The sequence below is a fragment of the Anarhichas minor genome, unplaced genomic scaffold (genome assembly GCF_050575085.1).
Source record: "Anarhichas minor isolate MPS153535 unplaced genomic scaffold, ASM5057508v1 ptg000027l, whole genome shotgun sequence".
Lineage (NCBI taxonomy): Eukaryota > Metazoa > Chordata > Actinopteri > Perciformes > Anarhichadidae > Anarhichas > Anarhichas minor.
This window is the reverse complement of record NW_027466473.1, coordinates 19516682-19536936: the sequence shown is the minus strand read 5'-3', so window position 1 is coordinate 19536936 and position 20255 is coordinate 19516682. Positions and strand designations below refer to the sequence as shown.

The 20255-nt window shown below is 43.2% G+C and overlaps 1 protein-coding gene across 1 annotated transcript; it reads right to left on the bottom strand.

The window, feature by feature from the left end:
- Positions 1-1151: 1151 nt before the first annotated feature.
- prr7 (proline rich 7 (synaptic)) lies at positions 1152-9117 on the bottom strand. Its single transcript, XM_076101114.1, has 3 exons — positions 8769-9117; positions 1370-1819; positions 1152-1285 (listed from the first exon to the last, which is right to left on the bottom strand). The coding sequence occupies exons 1-3, from the start codon at positions 9115-9117 to the stop codon at positions 1152-1154; spliced, it is 933 nt and encodes a 310-aa protein (XP_075957229.1).
- Positions 9118-20255: the final 11138 nt, after the last annotated feature.

Sequence of the window (20255 nt, the reverse complement as noted above, 5' to 3'; positions counted from 1 at the left end):
TGTTAACGGCTTTAATTTCAATTTAAAAAACGCTCCAGAGAGAGGAATCCAATATTTGATGGTGACATTTGCGGTGACATTTTCTACTCCTTAAATTATTGGAAGAAGCCTAGCTGGTGAAGATGTTTCTATTTCACAAGAGAAAAGGCATTTGTCACAAAGCTTAGAAGAATGATGATAAATTTGTACATGAAAAAAATGTTTTTCACTCGAATGACCCAGCTGACGTCATCCTGTGAGCACCAAAACCCGAGCTTCCGGATTGAAGACAAACGGCAACAGTTTGTAGTAAAGACATTGCAAACAACGAAGCAGCATGATACAAAATGCAATCCAAGCACACTTGGTCCTCTGGAGAGCTTCTTGGACTCTACCTTTTTGTTTTGGCTGTCCGTGTAAAAACTGGCCTTCGGGCACTAACGTCACGAACACGGTGGCCCGAGTCCCACCGAAGCGTCACCACGTGTTCTTTTGAAACTGTAAATACTCAGACAGACGAGCCGTGAGCAGACTCTCCGAAGAATCAGAGCACATAAAAGAGGAGAGGTCGTCGTGGGCAACAGACAGTTCCCGGGAGCCATGGCAACGGCAGACTGGTACAATAGGTTGCTCCGGCACACAGAGAGAGACGAGATGGGTTGAGCAGAATGAGAGGGCGACACGAGAGGGGGGAGGTGGAGAGGAAAATGAAGGGAGTCTAGATGAAAGGTAGAGAAGCAGCTGTGCCTGTTGATCGCCCTTTTACCGCGTTACTGGTCCTTTTCTCTTCTCCTCTGTTCTTCAAAAGGACCTTGACTCAATTAGCGTCAAAATATGACACCGGGATGACTTAACAATGCCGTGAAACGCAGTGTAATTTCCTCCTTTACTCGCACACATGCTTGAAAGCCAACGATCCCAGCAGAGTAAGTGGCGCCCTTCGCCTACAGAGCTGCGTGGGGGAATTGAACTCCTGACGCCTGTCGCGGCTCTTTAACAATCCTTTAGCCCTTTCAGGGAATTAAATCTCTACTACTAGCGGTGTTAGTGCTGCAAACACGCAGAGGAGGCACACAGACAGTAAGTCTGTCTTTGTAGATCTCCTCCTTGAAGGCTCTTCAGAGATGGGCCACCTTATTGGTTAGTTAGACGACTCCAGTAAGCGTCCAGGTCTAGACAGCGGTGCTACGACCCAGCAGGGGGAAGGCTGTTGGCAGGCCACAGCTGGGCTCCAGACCCCTCAGACTATGGCCCCCGTGAAGCCCCTGTAACCCTCCTTGGAAACCCTGGATCCCCCCTTGGAGTACTTGTATCCCTCCTCGAAGACCATGTATGCCTCCTTGAAGTCCTTGTATGCTTCCTTGGAGTCCATGTATGCTTCCTTGGAGACCATGTATGTTTCCTTGGAGTCCTTGTATTCCACCTCTCAGCCCAAGTCCATCATGGTGAGTCCTGGGCTCTCGGCGGGGCATGGTAGCCATCGCGGCGGCAGCCTGGATGGAGCGGGCCCCCGGCGGGGTGAGGTTGTTGTGGTTCAGGTCCATGTTGGACAGGAGATGACCCAGGGAGTCCCAGCGCTGGGACGAAGGCAGGCGTATCAGGGAGGAGTAACCTCGCTCGGGGAACACAGCCGTCACGGGAGGCTTGCTGGTCTCGGATGTGAACACCGGAGCAGGATCCTGGTGTTCCCTCAGAGGCGGAGGTGGTGCGGTTCGGAGCGGGGCTGGCTTCAGGTAGGTGCCCCCCCGCGGGTCTGCCAAGACCTCACTGTAGGGCGGAGGAGGATCTTCCATCAGAACTGCCTCCTCATAGCAAGGTGGTTTCCCAAATAGATCTGTGTCTGGGGAAAAAAAAGAAGACTGGAATTAATTACAACGGTTTAGGACACAACCACTTAGTTTGATTTCGGAAATATTCTTCGTTTGGCTTAAAATAACCATGAAAGTGCCGTAACTACATTATGCAAGTCACGTGAGGAATAAATCAACGTTGACTTCTCGTTTCACATGGGGGACAAACACCGGTCCTCCTGGCTGAAAGGTTGTTGGTCCCATCCTGCCCACTCTGCATGTGCTTTTTCTGTCTCTATACTTCCATATGCATTATTACGTATATAACGTACAAAATACTTTCGTGGGATATCTACGAATTACAGTGCACAATGTTTTGTAGGTATAGCTACGAATGCTGAATGAGACCAGTCTGTCATGACATACACCAACATTTCTGCGAGTCAGCTTTGCTGCCAATCTGCCCCAGAGGCCAACTGCAGTACTGCAACCTAAAATAAACCCCCATAGACCACCATCATAATGGGACACCTGTAAAACTGTTGACAAGACATATCAAACTGCATATAAGGTCAATAATTACTCTTTCTGGTAGAGGCTAGAAAAGCTGACAATAGACACTACTGAGCATGTGCACTGAGCTGCTAACGCTGAAGCAATATCCATACAAATACATGAATATACACGTGTGTGTCAGTGTGCAACACAAAACGCACTTCATCTTCAGGTCACAAACCGAACGCTTGCAATACACAACGTCCTGCTGTGATGCATGTGACGGTGTGTTCAGCTGTTGGAACAAAAACCATCACAGCACATTTGGTCTGAACTCTCTCTCTCTTCATCACTCGCTCTTATTTCAGGCACACTCGTTTCCCACTTGAAGACTGAAGCATCGTTGCTAATGGAGGAACTGCAATGCAGCACTTTGTGCAACAAGATAGATAATCGCATTGTGAACAGGGTGCCGCTCTCCCTCTTCACTGAGCCCTGTTGTTCCCCCAACCTTAACAGTGCTGTTGTGTACTGGTGTGTTTCAGTCCATTTGATTAGATTATTAATAGAGGGGTATTAATGACACAAAACTTGTTTACATTTTGTTATGGGTTAATAGGATTTAAATGTGTTTTTGTGCCTGGGATGCTGCGGTAGATCAGCAGCTCAATCAAGGAGAGTGTAAACAGGTTTGCTTAATTATGTCCTTTCAGCAGGGAGGGGCTGGGCACTGCTAAGATGTAGGGAGATAGGTGACATCCTTCTGCAGTAAATGACATTCTGTTATATTTAGTTGTGCTCATTGGTATGTAATACGTGCCCATAGATAAACTGTGTAGTCAGCGGTCATTTTGAAACCTTTTATTAATGATTTCATTATTTTGTATGATTTGGATGTCTGCTTGGTTTCGCTCCCTCTGTGCTCCCTGGGCAGGTGGTATGTGCCAGTTAGATGAGAAGCTGAGAAGTTTAAACCTCATTCATTGGAGCAGAGGTAAAGAAGAGTTGGCTGCTTGCTGAGAGTCTGCAGACTTCTTTTTCTTCAGTTTAGTTTTATTGAAATTCCCAGGTTTCATTTTCATCCTTTGTTTTAGTAAACTTTTTGTTAATAATACCAGTTTTTTTCCCGCACTACTGCTTATGAACCGGGTTCTTTAACAGCCCTTTTTAAAGTTTTCCGGTGCCACCTCATCTGGCCGCGCTACGCACATAAAAAACACCATCATATTGTATTCCTGTTTGTTCACATCTGACCAATAAACAAGACCGTTTACATTTACATCACACGTGTCATTACGACACAAAGTGATGATGATTCATGGGTGTCTGAATCTACTTCTGGAGTAGTGAATGAATAAAGAGACGGTGTTGGTTGTGGTTTGACATTATCAGCAACATTGCTTTCATTGAAATATGAGCACAGCACAGTCAAATAAGAAGCTATTACGATTATTTACTGCAGTATTTTGTTCACCAGCAGCTACATATTCCTAATTTGTTCTCCACTAATTGGACCCCTGTTGCTAAATAAACCAGTTAAAGATTCAACAGTGATATGTTCAGACTGATGCAGATAATTGGATGCAAGTTCAGTGTTTTCGGCAGAAACACCTGCACAGGTTTGTCAGTTGTCACGGTGCATTTAAAGAGTGCTGAGAATCGTAGTCAACAGACTCCCTGTGTTATGCTGAGGGCATTTCAGCAGCTACAGCTGACATGAGTAATGGAGCGATGCTTTTTTCTTTTTATTTATTCTACTGTATCAGATACAATTTCCCATCATGTGGTTGAAACAGCAGAAAACAAGGCGCTACATTTGACTTCGTAGTGAAAAAAATTGGTTTGACATTTTCTTCTGGCTGCTATTAAAGAAAAAATACTGAATATGTTAGATTTAGTGTGAATATGTTTTAGTGTAGAGATATACAAGCACACAAATACGATTTTCCAGGAAATGGCATCTATGCTGCAAAACAAAAAGTTCACAAATGCAATATTTTTCTAAAATGCCTCTGACCTTTCAGAGAGCCTGTGGACATACTGTAAGACTGAGTCTATATTCTAACGTATTGTCAGTATAAAGGAAAATATTTTGGGCTGATGAATCTGCCCAGATCCTGATCAATATTTGTCGAAATGTTGCACAAGCTCTCTGCTTCAACAGTAGCTCGGCTTATGAATTTCTTGTAGAGGCTCTTTTGGGAAAAAACAGTATCTTCTGCCTTCGGTAGCTGCTACCTGAATGTTTTGTATGCTCGTCTTTGCTCATAAGCGAGGAGAGATTATAGCGTCTGATCTTAGCCAAACCATGTCATTGGTCGTGACCGTTGAAAACCGGGACATTTTAGTGTTTTACAGATATTTGTCAGGGCACGGGGGAAACCCAGCTGGAAAAGTGGGACAACCCTTCACAAAAGTTCAAGTTTGCTGTCTGTTGGTGGAAAATATGAATAACTATTTGATGTAAATGATCCTGAGTTCCAAGAGTCCCTGATGATCACAACCAATCCACAGCTTGAACCTGTTTACATCCTCAATAGCAAACATCCCAGTGGTGAATCAACAGCTGTTTTGTTGTACTGTTGCCATGGAGCCGGATGTATTTATAGATGCAAATGTGTGTGTGTGTGTGTGTGTGTGTGTGTGTGTGTGTGTACCTGACCAAAGTCCATCCCTCCTCCAGGATCAGACTTTCATTGTTAACTCCCCCGTCCATCTCTCTCTGCTGTCATAAATACCAGCTGCCAGGACGGCTTTAAATAAACATCAGCAGAAACACATGGGACTGATGTTCTGAGGATCAGAGGGGTTTCGTTTGCAGCAGCTCTGTGGGGATAAAGTGTGTGACTGTGTGATACAGTGATCTGTGACAGCTACTGTATAAATCACGGTGATCATATTGGTCATGGTGAGTGGATTACACTGAAACATGACTTACAGTGCGTGTGGTTGAATCTGCACTACATGCTTTTATTCATTTTAGGTGCAGTTTTATTCCTGTATATCAGGGCCTTGTTTCAGAAAGCAGGTTTAACAAACTGATCCTAAACCTGCACTCTCAGTTGACTGAGTTTGTTCACTCTGCTCATGCATGGTGAATATAAACTGGCATCAGCAATGGAAAGTCGTGGTGAATTGATGGATTCAAAAACACTGGACTTTCACCCGGGTGTCCACTGTTCATGTCCCATATGAAACCAGTTGTCAACGTTGGTTTATTTGCCACATAACTTCCGTGCTTCAGTAATGCCATCCATAGTTATTTGAACCCAAGCACCGATCTTTTTCATGATTTTTCCAGTTCAGAACTCTGTGGCTGCAGACAGCTGCAGAGGAGGAATCATCACCCACCACTGGTCTGAACTGAGCGTCTTGTGAGAGCTGCTCCCAGTGTGAACATCCTGTCAGAGCGAGACATGCTGGCTGTGTGGGATGACAGCTGAGTGATGCATGAAATCTGTGTTTTTGGAGTCTTTTAGATGCTTTAAAATGATATTGTCTTTGCCGTAAGCATTCAACGCTCTCGACTCCAAGACTGCCTTCTGCTGCCAGTTCAGTTTTGTTTCAGATTTAACTGTATGATCATTTTTGGAGAATTTAATTATGTTTTACTGAAAGGTGTTTCTATTTTGTGCATTTATATCCATGAGCCTACGCTAAATAGAAACACTATAAGCTGCAGCCTCCATGAAACTGTCTCAGCAAAAGCTTTACGTTACAACCTTCATGAAGTTATGTTTTATTGCAGGATGTTTGTATTGGACCGCTTCAGTTTTGGCTTGGTGTGCCTAATAAACTGGCACCTGAGTGGCATCGGGTTAAACAAACACGATACATGTTCATTCTTAAGCCTTGAGTGATCAAATTTCGTTCCGTTTCCAATGCCTTTTGGATGCATTTACACTTGGCTTTTATGATACTGCGTAGCTTTCTGAAGAAGTGTAAATGTAGAAGTCAAATGAGTGTGAGAGCTGATGTGATTCTGCTTGTGATCCCACCACTCTCACCATCTCCACGCCCCTCTCTCCCCTCTGGTAAATACGACCGAAGCAGCTCCTGGCTCCTCTCTCAGTCCTCTGTTGTGCTCAGCTAGTCGGCACCTGCTTCTCTTTTAGCTCTGCTGCTGCCTGGATACTAAACCTCTTCATCAGTCTGCTTTGTGACCGAGACTCCAGCAACCTTTTGTTTTATCTGTTGCTGTCTGTCTGTGCTCATTAAACATCTTTGACAGCAGCTGATGCTCTTTTACTCACTCCAGCTTTCCTTCCACTCTCCAAAAATCCCTCTTTCCCACGTCTTTACTCTGTACAGATATTTGGAGCTTCGTGCTCTTCTTCCTCCTTCATTGCTTTCTAATTCTTCTTTTATTGCTTTTTGATTTATTGGGTTTTTTTCTTTCTGTAAATCATTTTAGGATTCATTCTTCCTCTCCGTATTGCTATGAGAGACAGCAGCGTCTTTTAATCTTTGCGAAGTTAGTATTTGATGAAACACTGTTGCACATCTGCTGTACATGTTGCTCTAACGTCACTTAGAGCTCGTAAGATTTGCATTGGGTCCTTCACTTCCATATATGACATACCTAAAGAGTCAGTATTTGAAGTGTTAGCCAGGATGGTGGAGCAGAATGTTCGCAAAATGCGTTACCGCATTTCCATAAGAATTGCGTTACACATCGACTTTTGGCTTAGCAACAATTGACAAGTTTTGGGTGGGGATAGGAAGGAAGGCTCATGGCTGCAAACTCCCTCTCTGTATTTGAAGAGTTGAGTTGCCCTTGAGTGAAACACTTAACCGCCAAAAGCACAAGTGGAGCAGCTCAGTGACCTGCAGTGTCAGTCTGTGTTTGTAGCTGGCAGCTGGGACTGTGTGAACGAGGCAGGGTGTTGATTAAAGAGAGCTTTTATACCCAATGGATCTGGTTCCAGGTGTCAAAATCATTAACCAAATCTTGTTGATTGATTGATCCAGTTTCTGTTTTACCAGCTGGATCAACAACTGAACCAGCTATTGCTTTTGCATGGAGGGACGTCATCTATCAGATAGCTGTGGGTCAGGAGCAAGCGCGAGTCATACACTAATTAGAAGATCAGCGGTTCGATCCCCGGCTCACGGATCCTTCTCCAGTCCAATACCCCTAGTTAAACTGCCAAAGTACAATCAATGTCTACTAGTGACTGGTCATTACAGTTTTTTATATATATTTCCTACGGCGGTAGTATCTCGCGACCCCTTTTGATTGACTTCATGGCCCCTTGTGGGGGTCCTGACCCCCAGGTTGGGAACTACTGAAGTAAAAGAAGAGTGACTCAGACTGCTGAAGCCTCAGTCGCTTTTGCTGAACTTGAGAATACATTCTAAGACAGAACAAGGACATTTCTTAAAAGCTAATTACAATAGGAAGAGAAGGCTTCATGGAGGAATGATTGCATTGATCAATAAATCTTTCTACATACATAAGGGAAAAACCTATCCTTTAAGATGGAGACTCTCTCTCAGTCGCCACCCACGCCTCAGCAGTAGCTGTCACCATCACGCCCCTGCGGGGGAACACTGCCCGGCAGGCAGGGAGGTGGAAGCTGGGAAGCGAAGTGTCAAAAAAAAAAAAGATCTGACAGTGAAAAATGAAATCCCCCTCCTGGTCCTCTGCCTCTCTGTCTGCATCTGAATTCCTCATATGGATGTTGTGAATTTATTCCATGTTTCTCATTCTTTTTGTCTTGTGTTTTTTGTTCAAGAGTACACATTTTGCATCTTATGAATGAAATACGCATTTGGTCCGTAAATAAAGGGAAAGAGGTTTGATATTTGTGAGTAATCACTCAGCGAAGAGATTAATGTTCTGCTTGAGAGAAGACCTGCAGTGAGTTGAGTGTTGAGGCTAATGGATGCAGTAGTTAATATTTAGACTGCTAGTGTTGAAATACAGCTTGGGAGAGATGAGGAAAGAAAAGCGCTCCGTTGAGTGCTGGCTACGTATTGATTCATACACTATTGAGGCCCAATATCTTGAACAAAAAGCAGCTGGAATTGCTGGTGAGCAGCTCCGAACAATTTGATTTTTACGGTCGATCGCGTGTTGACCTGAAGGTTGTTAAAATGATGTTGGAGTTTGTAGCTTTTTAATCTCACGAGAGTTTGACTGCTGATTGAACAAACGCTTCATAATCATTGACCAACAGCACATAACTTTCACTTGGTACCAGTTCTTCCTGTTAGCATGCTTTGTGCTCTCGAGATCTGAAAGGTGCATGATACCAAATGTTCAAAAATGTGATATACTGTATGTTGAGGTTTGATATTTTGTATATTGAGGCAACACGAACTAAAAGGCATTTTGTGTCACCTTTTTAAAAATTGACCCCAAGTTCCTCCATTACATCCTTCCCCACTTCACCTTCCCTCCACTACATTTCCTAGTAAAACTGTTTAAAGAACCGTTCAGCAACAGCTTAAAACATAGTACTATACAAACACAGTAGAATAACAATTCCTTTGCATTACCTGGCATGCTGACCCAGTTTGCCTGTGGCATGAGATGAGGGACCTGCAGAGGAAGAGGCGGCGACAGGGTTTGAGGAGGGCAAAACTGCGGCGGCTCCCTGGGCAGCTGTAAAGGTGGTGGTGGAGGCTGGGGAGGAGGAGGAGGAGGCGGGTATCCCCCGGGGTGACAGCTGAGTGGCTCCATCTCCACGGTCCGCAGACATTGCTCCCTCAGGCGCTCCTCGTGGCGGCGCTTCAGCCTGCGCTGCAGGAAGCTGCAGAAACAGCAGAGCATGACGATGACGGCCCAGACCAACCAGAAGCCGGCGAAACAGGCCAGGAAGGTGTAGGTGCCATGCGACATCACCATGGCGGTGACGGGACGGGCTGAGAGTTCCCCCTCGCGAGGCGATTTCAGACGCACAGGATGGGATGAACGAGAGGTCCTCTTTTCCTCTGGACGATGTTAAACTCGGCAAGCTTGTGGCTCGTCTCTCTGGGGTCAATAAAAACAAATTCTGGCACTTTTATCACATTCTGTGATAAAAAAAGATATTGCTGATTAAAATGCTGCTATCCTATGGGCTGTAGTCCAAAGTGGAAACTAACTAAATAAAAGCAGGTGATGAAAGCTGTTACCAGCAGCTTGCTTCTCTGGCGATGACGGATAAGCCGCTTCCCTTGAAAACGGATGCATTGAAGTCAGTTCATCCTTCAAAATCATCACAATGACAGGCTTGTTTCAAGATGGCCGCTCTTTCACTCAATACTTCACAAAATGTAAACAGTCTTCAAAATGGCTTCTGCCTTCTTGTTGAAATGATCAAGAAAATAATTTTCAAAAGAAGTTAAAAATGATGATAAAGTGAATTAAAAATGGTTCAAAATCCAGAAACATTCAGTCAATAAGACGTCCTGCAGTTCCAGCCTTAGTTGTGTTTATGAAGGGCTGTCCGTCAGTAAAGAGCAGCACCCTCAAAAAAAAGTGTTATTGCGTATTTTAGCATTTAGAAAACTGCAGGAAATCTAAATATGTTAGTGAATCTTCTGTATCCGTCCAGATGTTTTAGAAATCAGTTCCGCTGCAGCACTCCTCATTTACATGGAAATGTGTCTGAGTCTCAGGATAAACACGCACAGACGTTTTTTCACAAGATTACAGATGAACTCTGCAGCTTCACAGGTGTTTCAACAGCAGCAAACATCCACTTCAATTCTCCAAAAAGCTCCACCCACTCCTTTCAATAACCCACCCACTCAGTGGTGGTGGCTGAAAACTTTTCCATCTTTGCTGATGGAAAATAAAGTTGCAACGGCATCATCACCTGAAAAAAATAATAATAAGTTGAAGCTGGAAGAAAACAAAAGCCTGTGGGCCGGATGAACTGAGGCAACGTCCAATCAGAAGCGCCAAAACCCCTGAGGTGATGTGTGAATCCCTGTCGTCCACGTGAAGTCAAAAAGCTGGTCCCTTCCGAGCTGCGGGGGTTTGGAGTCTGGGGTCCGTCTACACCGCTGGGGGGCCGAATTCCTCCCTCTCAGATCCCAGCGGGACTCCTCAGCCTCACGCTGCTCTACAAAGACACACAGGGAGGAGACGAGACCATCGTCAGCGATTCTCAGAGGACAAATTCAGACAACATTTTCAACACAGTGAGAACTCTGAGCAGTAAAAACAGCGTAGAGGTCGTGAGTTTATGAATCTCAGCTGTTCGGGCAGGATTATGACGCCGACCTCGGGGGGGTGAGTATCAGTTTCACACTTCAGAGAGAAGCTCGCACAGAAAATATTCACAGCGATGTAGTGAAAGATCCTCTGAAACAAAAAACTAAAAAAACACATTATTCCTTATTTTTGTTAAAACGAATGAATTACTGACGTTAAATCTTTCACACTGCACTGCCCATAACAAGCTCTGTGAAAATATATCGATGGTTAAGAACACGTCCTCCTGGGGAAATTGTTTTGTAAATTTACAGCCACCTTTGCCCACCAAAATCTAATCGGTTCATCTTTGACAGACGGAAGGACGGACAACCCAAAAACACTTTAAATGTTCTTGTATAATTATTTGCTTTAACAATAGAATAAAGTTAGTAATTTATTCTGGCAAAGGCAGATGCTATTCCCTTCTTCAAACAAGCCCCCATGTTTAGACTTCTGATAAATGTGTGTTTTCCTAAATGGTAGAAAACTGAATATATGAAAAATTTTGTGTTAAACCCCCAGAAGAATAATCACAAACAGCAGCTCCTTTTTTGCTTCTTAATTTGCTCCAATCTGAGAAACATTTCTGCATCTTGATTAGCAGCTGATGTCTGCAGAATGTTAGCTGGAACAGAACTGAAAACTTTGTGAAATGACTGTATGTTTTGTTCCTTCAGAGTTTCAGTAAATCAGACCGGAGCTAGACGACTGAAGGTCCTGCAGGTTTTCATGTCAGCGACCCCAAACAGACGGGCTGCAGACCTCCATCTGGTGAGATGTGACACCCAGACAGATTTCTGCCGGCACATAATTTTATGCTGAAGTGTCTGGTGGTGAGGAGTTTAACAGGAACGTTTCAGTGTAGGCTTGTTTACATTTTCCAGGGGAACTTTGCCAGACTTCATGTTAAGTTTGAGTTGAAATGAGACTAGGAGTCTATGCTAGTGGCTCTGTCAGGCTGTGGTGCTTTCATGTCAGCTAGTATTGGTCATGTTTGTTGCTGTCAGGAGACAAAGACAAGCATTTGCGCATCATGGGAATATCCGAGAAGACGCTGACAGCAGAAACGGCTGATTAGTCATGAGAGGTAAATGTTTTCGCTATTTTTGGACTTATTCGGCAAAGGCGTTTCCATAATCCATTCAGCGCATCAACTCTTTTTCAAAGACAAAAAAGGCGAATGTAAAAACTTTTTCGCGCAATTGAGGAAGTTGTGTCTGTTTTTGCAATTTCCAAAAAGCCTTTACAATGCCATACTTCAAACTACGGCAGCAGCATGTGACACACAACCTGAGCTAGATGCTAACATGCACACTATGACAATATTGAGAATCAGATTTGTAGCTGGTGTAAAGTTCACAGTGTTAATCGTCTTATTCTAGTCCAGCTAAGGCGATGGGAATGTCATTCGTTTTTCAGGTATTTCATCATAAACCTAAGTATTGAACAAATTGATATTTTGACCTGATGATGGCGCTAGATGAAACGTTATGTCGTAACCAAAGTTATTAAGATTTAACCCGAGGATACGAATGTCTGTACAGAATTTCATGGCAATCCACCTGTTAGATGTTGAGATGACCTCTTTCCACTACTTAAGGACATCTTTACTTCCTCATCTTAAATCGACCTGTTTATGCTACTAATTTGTGCATTCTTTCAATCAAGCTGACGACAAACTGCATTACTTGCTCTTCATGCTGATAACTGATATATTATCCGGGTCACTGTCTTTGTTTTCTTGTACAAGGGCTGAGGGGGTAGGTGGGAGAGGGTGAGCGAGCTTGTAGTGTATATTATGTTATGTAATGCATGTGTTTTATAATTTAGTTTTTGTGTCTATAGGAAAACGGGATGCTACGTCTCTAGGGGTTATCCTGTAATTTAATTGAAATTTTGTTTATCGTCTGCATTTGGATGGTGAATCATCAGCGGCTGTCAGACAGTGACCCTCCAGGTGCTCTAATGAGGTGGAAATGTCTATATTCTTTATAGACCACATCGACTCTGGGAGTCAGTCTCGGTTTTTTCTGGTCGTGTTTCTTCCAGCTGTCAGCAAAAATGACAAGAAAAGAGAAGCAATTCTGTTTTTGCAAATTGCTGATGAGCTTATGAACGTAATATTTCTTCTGTCTTGTCTGAACGGATCCTGAGGGAATCATCCTCACCATGAAATACTCTCAGCAGTCTTGACTCATCCCATCAGCTGCAACATTTTATGCTGCCACAACTTTTCAAACATGATAAATTAAGATGTCTGTCCTCTGAGAGACGGACACCTTTTATGCAGAGTTGAAACAAGTTGTGAGTTTTGAATTTTCTATTTAATTTCTCAAACGCTAGCTGATGATCTCTGATGACTGTTTTCTTTTCTTTTTTTTGTACACAATTAACACTTTGGGTAACATTGCAAAAATGTCATATCACGATTTTCTTCCGACAGGATCTCAATCTACGTTTTAGGAATAACACCATGGTTGGGCTTAAGATAACTGCAGAAGCTAAGTGCAGAAAACACACATCACCGTACCACCGTAACTCCAAAAATAACTCTACAACTCTTTGGGACAAGACGCTGAAGGGTGCCCTTTGCGTCTGTATCAGACACACTGGATTTGTTTAGATAGCAGACGCTAATTATTTGTCGGATGAAACGCTGGAGCCGTAGCACTTTCAGCACGATACCAACGATCTCTCTGTAAAAGCAGGTCGTGGAAACATTTGAATCACATGTAATATCACACATTCATAACTTCTACTGTATTACAGTTCCATTTGGAGCCGCAGTGTTCATGTCATGTCTTTCTTTCCATCTTCCACCTCCATGTCACCTTTGGGAATCACACTCCTGTGTCTATTGCAATTTTTGAAATTGTTCAGCAGAGGTGATTCATCAGCAGAGGGCCTTCATGAGGTCGCACAGCCGCTGATATTTCAATCTGCGAGCGCTGATACAGAACAGAGCTTTTGTTTATCTCCCCACGCTTCCTGCTCGTCCCATCCAGTCATCACAGAGGAGCGTTATATACTCGGGCCTCAACCTCCACGCCCACTCGTGTACGACAACACAGTACACACTCGCACTATTTATATCCCTCTTTTGTTTTTTATCTCTCATGCATAGTACAATCGGAAATATAAAAGTGATCTCGCTCTGATTTTAAAAGGACTGGATGAGTCAGATTGAATGTGAATAGGAAGAATACAAAGGCAATAACAGTGGAGGATGTTACATGATTAACCATTTAATGCAGTATAATACAAGCCTCTTATCCATGATGACTGTTACAACTCTAAAGGGTACGACAAGTCCTTATTCGGAAAGGAGTTCTTGTTTCTTTGTAGAGATGATCCTCACATTTAAGAAGCTGGAACCATCAAATGTTTGGCGTTTTTGCTATGAAGAGAGCTTGAAAACTGAATCTATTATCAAAATAGTTGTTGATGAATTTTCTATCGATCGCCTAAATGTTCACTCAGCTCTGACAATCATGTAGGCCTACAGTAAATTTGTAAGAAGTTATAAAATTCGAAAATCTAATCTTTGGACCTGGTACATTTTGTGCTGCACAGTTTTCGTGATTAGTAAAACAATAAACTTGAAAAGCTGAATCTTGTGTCCATGTAAAAGTTCCTCATAGGGACATAAAAGCTGCGAGTCTCTAGTTTCAGGCTGATCTCTTCATTGAACACGTAAGGATGCAGTGTTTTGCTTCAAGGACACTCTCCGGGCCTCAGCAGGACCACTTCATCTCCTCTGTGGATTTCAGAACGTCTGTCGTCACATTTCACTCAAAAACACACATGATCACCGAGGGGGGGGGGGGGGGCGACACCAATGTTTTTCTCCAGTAATGAGTTCTCCTTCTCGTGTCCTTGCATTCTTTTAAACTCTACTTGTTTTATAAACCCAATAAAAGGGGCACAACTGAAACCGTGACTTATAAGGGTAAACTTCAGACTTTTCAGCAACAGTATTCTTCACAAATTTTTTCATCCATGTTGGATAAAGTTTTTTTTATACATCATCCCCCAATTTTACAACAATGCAGCAGGGTGCAACTTGTGCGTACGAACAAATTCTCAATTTTTGGCCGATTCTTCAATGTTTTCTCAATTACAAATTGTTATGTTGTCAGTGACATGAACTAATATTCAGACTCTTATCATTGATTGTATTGCAGTGAGTTCTAGGACAGTTTTATAAATGAAATTTACCATATAGGAAAAATAAGATAACATTTTAAATGACTCTCATTGATCCTAAATTCACGGACCAACACACGATAGTCCAATGTAGTACATTTCACTACTGAGGATTAGACTGAGGGTAAAAAGAACCCAAAAGGAGCAGGAAGTCAGTCTGCAGTTCAGGCCTGACACCTGCTGATTTCTGAGTAAATCACTTCACACAGTGCCCGACAACAAACTGACACCAAATATGAAATGTGATGTCCTCAAGTTAGCTCTACTTCCTGTCCTCCTGCTGGTCCTTTGTTGCATTTCTCCTAACCTTGTTGTCACTTCAGGTGTTCCTAATCTGGCCTAATTGTGCAAGTCTTTATGAAGGGGGGGCAGGAAAGCAACAGTCTCTGCAGATTGATGTGACTCAGTTGACAGGTGTGTCTCTTTGCAGCTACTTAGTTTTTAAAAAATGGGTCATTTTTTGTTACGTTTTTACTTGTTGTTTGGTAGTTTTTTGGGGGAGCGTCCGACGGCCTAATGTGTGGCTGGATGCAGTATCCTCTCTTTTTTTTCCCCATGCTTCTCTCTTTCTGTTGGTACTAACTTCAGCTAACAAAGACAGTGCTAATATCTTTATGTTTATCATGTTTACCATGTTCACCAACTTAGTCTAGCTTATTTTCATGCTAACATTTGCTAATAAACACCTACAGCTGAGGACGATTCTGTGATTGGTTTTGCAGGCATTTGGTCATGAATAAAGTATTGGACAAATTTAGACTTGATGATGGCGCAAAATGAAAAGTCGGTAATCACCAAAATTGAGTAGGATTCATCCTCTGGGGAAAATGAATGTCTGCACAAAATGTCACGTCAATCCATCAGATAGTTTTTGAGATATTTCAGTCTGGAACGAAGTTGGTCCTTGATTTGTTTTATTCATACTTGTAGGTGTTAACTGCATGCTAGGCTAACATCGCTAACACATCAGGCCTGAAGCACTACTCGACACCAAACGTCACCTGTCCCTTTGACTCTGCAGCTTTCAGTGTCGAGTAATAGCTCGTCCTTGACGGAGACCTGCGTCATGCTGCTGAAGTGTCCACTGGCCTGCTCACACACTGAGTGACATTAGCATAATATGGAGAGACATGAATGTCTTTCATTTTCTAATTAAATATCAAAATACTAATAAATACATAAATTAATGAGCATAAGCACATGAAGTTGGTGGGTGTACTTAATACACTTAGGTCCATTTTTTTCTAAGTCCAAAATTATAGAAATTTGACCCTTTTTTATGTCAGCTTTGTTTTTGATATAATTTATAAATTTACAACAAAGTCAATTCATTAATGTATAGTCTCACCAATTTCAGCTGTAAGTTATCTACATGGGCCCTTCTTCAGGGACCCTGGGGGGCCCCAGCATGTCCTCTATCAGGGTGTGTTGCTACAGAGAATTTAACAGCTCACAGCTGCCAACAAAACCAAAAAGTCTTCATCGTGTGTTTCAGCAGCTCTGAATTAACCTCAATCATGTCTGTGTCAAGGCATCCAAAACACAGGCTGCTGATGATTCCTACATTACGCAACAGACGCACTGCTGTGTTTTGTGTTGTTTTTTTGAAATGTCTCTCTTTAAAATTTCCTCCATGAGGGAAACAGCGGGAGGCTTTATCATCCTGAGAGTGAGAATAACCATATTTGGGGAGAAACAGCGTTAACAAGCCAATAAACGAATGTTTTGAAGAGTAACACATCCTCTCTACATGGAGATCGTGAGATAAGGTGACAGCGCAGGTAATGAAATACCTTACACGACAACAACGTCGCTGTAAACTCACAGCTTGTTTACACACGCACACACACACACGCGCACACACACACACACACACACACACACACACACACACACACACACACACACACACACACACACACACACACACACACACACACACACACACACACACACTACAGGACACCACAGGTCCCTGTTTGAATCATATTTTTCTTTTGAAAAAACACAACTCACCTTTAATTATTTTGGCGTCTCTGACGAGATGTCGCACTCAGCTCGTTCCGTGCCATTTAAGTTTGGCGGCCAAAATGTTGTAAAAAACAACAACAAACAAACACTTGCCTAGTCCGTTCCCTGTCTGTGTATGATTACTGTCCACCGGCTCCGGTCAGATCATCGCCCGTTAAATGATGTGAGCACCTTCGCTCGCTCTCTCCTCCCTGCCGGGAGAAGCGCGTCGTGTTTTGGACGTCTCGGGTAATAAAGAGAGAGGTTCATCGGTTCACCTTGACAGCCTGGCTCCTCCCTCTCCTCTCTCTCTCTCTCTCTCTCTCCTCTCCTTTATTCAGTCCCTCCCTCCCTCCCTCATGACTGGAACAGCAGAAGGAGCGTTTCGTGACACTCAGCCTGTCTGCCTGTCTGGATGATGGGAATACAAATCATCGACTGGGGGTTTCTAAGGACGCACGACTTGGCAAAGGGAGGGAGACGCTGTGGAGGGCGTAAAGATGGAGAGTTGAATGTGTCAAATATAAGAATATTTGCATGTGTATGCAAATGATGTCGATGATACACTGCTGTATTGTGCTGTTATGGCTTCTCCATACATGTCTGTGTTCAAACCCGTTCCACCGCCATGCCGCTGTGTGAGGTTGTTCCTGTAGAGATGATGGGTCATTTGGGGCAAAGCTGGCAGCAGAATAAAGAGTGGTTGTAGTGGTACTATGAGTCATTTAGAAATTAATATAGTTCTGGATTAATGCATGACTGAAAAAATCCTCAATTGCTGCTGTTATTTATCATTATTCTACAACTTGAGGTCATTTGCAATTGTGCTTTGCTTGAGAGGCCGCTATGTGGGGGAAAACAAGGTGCACATGCCCCAAGTGTTTGGCAATGAAAGTGGATGAGACATATCTGATGTGGGGCTGATTGTCTGATGCCCCGCTGCCATTTGATTGGCTCTTTGCCGAGTACTGTTGTCGTCACCTGCTCGTTGTTGGCAAAGCGTTCATCTACAAAACAAAGTTGAAAGTCTGCCTTTTGAAGAAAAACGTGAGATATCTGTCCAAAGTACTTGTTGCATCACCAATTGTTCCACTTAAAAATGCAATCTAAGGCCAGTTCCACGTCCGACATGGCAACTCGTTCAATAGTTGTTTGTCACTAAAAAAGTGTCAGGTGATTTAATGTAGCAACCCCAACAGCCCAAAGTGTACTCTTGTTGAACAGAACTAATGACAGACTTCCTGTCAGCCTCAGCAGCACTCTGACATTTACATTTACAACTGTAAAAATAAACATTGCTAACAAGTTTGCATGCTAGACTTTGAACTTGTTGGCATGCTAACATTAGCATTCAGCTGAACGAGATAGTCTGTCTTAGACTGATACATAACGAATCACGTCTAATGTAGAGCTGAGTTTACCATGTTGAATCTGAGATGTCCTAAAATGGCCACCATACAGAGATTAAATTCATTTAAGTGACAACGTGACCTTTCATCTGACGCCACCCTTGGCACAAAGCATGGCTAGATTTTTAATTTCTTCTGCAGCACATATTAAGCGCTGAGACACGGAGTCCTGCTGGGTTTCATTCCTGCCGTCTGTTGATCAGGGACTGGATTTTAAGCAAATTAAAAGCAGCAGGACTGTTCAGAGCACTTCAGGAGAGTGAATTGATGCCTGAGATCAAAGGAACACTCAGGAAAGGACGAACACCCAAATCCTCCATGTGTCTCTGGTAGATCAGGGGATCAATGCTCTATTGGTTTTCAGTCCTCAGGGCTCTGAGTCTTGCTGCGTCTCTATCTCGTGGCTATAATCACAGTTATTGCAATTCACCAGCAGCCTGAGGTGTAAATTAATTCCTGAGTAGATGTAAGGATTAGGGAATGAGGAGCAGCAGGGCTCTGAGAGCTATGGAAGACCATCTCTGCCACTGTGGTGAAAAAGAAGATCCTGTGAGTCGAGAAGTATCTCAAATAATGACTTCTAATCTCAAAATAATGAGTTGGTTTCACAAAATAACAATAAACTCTCTTAATGTTTTGATACCTGTGGTGGCACAGCAGTTTAGGAAGCTCTTGATTTAATGCACCAGAGCAGGTAGTCTGATCACAAAGCATCAATATCGCAGCTGATCAGGTTCTATTAATTGGTGAAGCCAAGACCGGAGTGAATTAATAATGTAAGTATCTTAAATCTGTATGCGTTGGTTCTAAGGCCAGAACAAACACCTCTGTCTGTGGGCAGATTGTTACCTAAAATACTGATAAGTCTTGTTTTGAGTATCAATACTAAGTGACAGGATCGATACCCTTCTGGCCACTATCTCCACACCTTTATGTTACTCTCTTCATATAGGACACTCTATTTCCTGCATTCATTCTGAACACATGGAGCGCCCAAATTTTCATGTTCCAGGCGTGTTTGAAGGTGACGTGACTCTGCATCCGTCATGTGTGTTACATGAGAGAGAGATTGTGGTTTCCTTACCAACCTTCAGAGTTCAGGGTCTGAGCTCTCTCTACCTGCAGCTGATTTGACTGCCAAACAGCGTCGCTCCTTCATTAGGTTGAATTCAAATCCCGGTGAGCAGCCGGCCTCTGGAAGCAGAGTGAAAGTGTGCCACCTTGCATGGTAGCCCCTGCCATCAGTGGGTGTAGTGAATGACACGTAGTGCTAAAGTGCTTTGAGTGACCGGAAGACTAGAAAGGCGCAATACAAGTACAAGTACAAGTCCATTTACCCATTTAGCATGTAAACAGCATCCGCAATGTGAGCCTCGATAATTTCCAGCAGCCTTCAACACCACCGAGTGGCTAAACAAACACATTATTGCTGAATGAATAGAGCTGTGATATGTGATGTTAAAAAAGTGATCCGAAATTGAGAGGGAGTGTTGCACACTAAGGAGTCTGTGACTGATACATTTGCTCGTTTATTTTGAAATATGATTTGGCAAAGGAGCCAAGATGTTTTTCTTTTGTGGTCTCCAGCTCTGAGGAGCTCAGAACTTTGTCACCCAGCAGTGATAAGAAGAACGAGACGTCGTACGGTTCAAAGGGGCATCCTCCTGCAACATGACGGCAATAAAACAATACAGCTATGAGCCCGGGACCATAGCATTGCTATGACAACAACTCTCTGTGGGAGCAAAAGGAAATAACAAAAGCTATTACATAAAGAGAGCCGTGAACTCTGCTGTCCTTGTGCAGAGAGCAGTTTAATTAAAAGCCTTTCCACTGGAACTTAGTTGTGTTTCATATATGTTTGAAATTCTTCAGCAGGGTCATTGCAATGCCCTGTGAACACTAGAGGCTCTGTATTCACCATACACTGTGTACAAGAAGTGTCACCAGGACGTCACCCATTGGTTCATGGACTACGGTTCTGAAGCCTCGAGTTCTGCATTTTGGCCGTCGCCATCTTGTTTTTTTTTTGCAACCAGAAGTGACACGATAGGGCGGAGCTAAGTACAACCAAAACGCAGAACAAGACATTTTTAGGCGACCAAAATGTTACAATTAGGTAGCCCCGCCCTTAAGCATACCCTGCTTTATGGTCTATTTTACTCAAAATGGATC

Bases quoted from the DNA above. Each gene is read 5' to 3' on its own strand.
- prr7 (XM_076101114.1), bottom strand. From the start codon at position 9,117: ATGGTGATGTCGCATGGCACCTACACCTTCCTGGCCTGTTTCGCCGGC. The intron at 1,820-8,768 runs GTAATGCAAAGG...TTTTTTCCCCAG, and splicing joins AAACTGGGTCAGCATGCCAG to ACACAGATCTATTTGGGAAA. The intron at 1,286-1,369 runs GTCTCCAAGGAA...GAGGGATACAAG, and splicing joins ACTCCAAGGAAACATACATG to TACTCCAAGGGGGGATCCAG.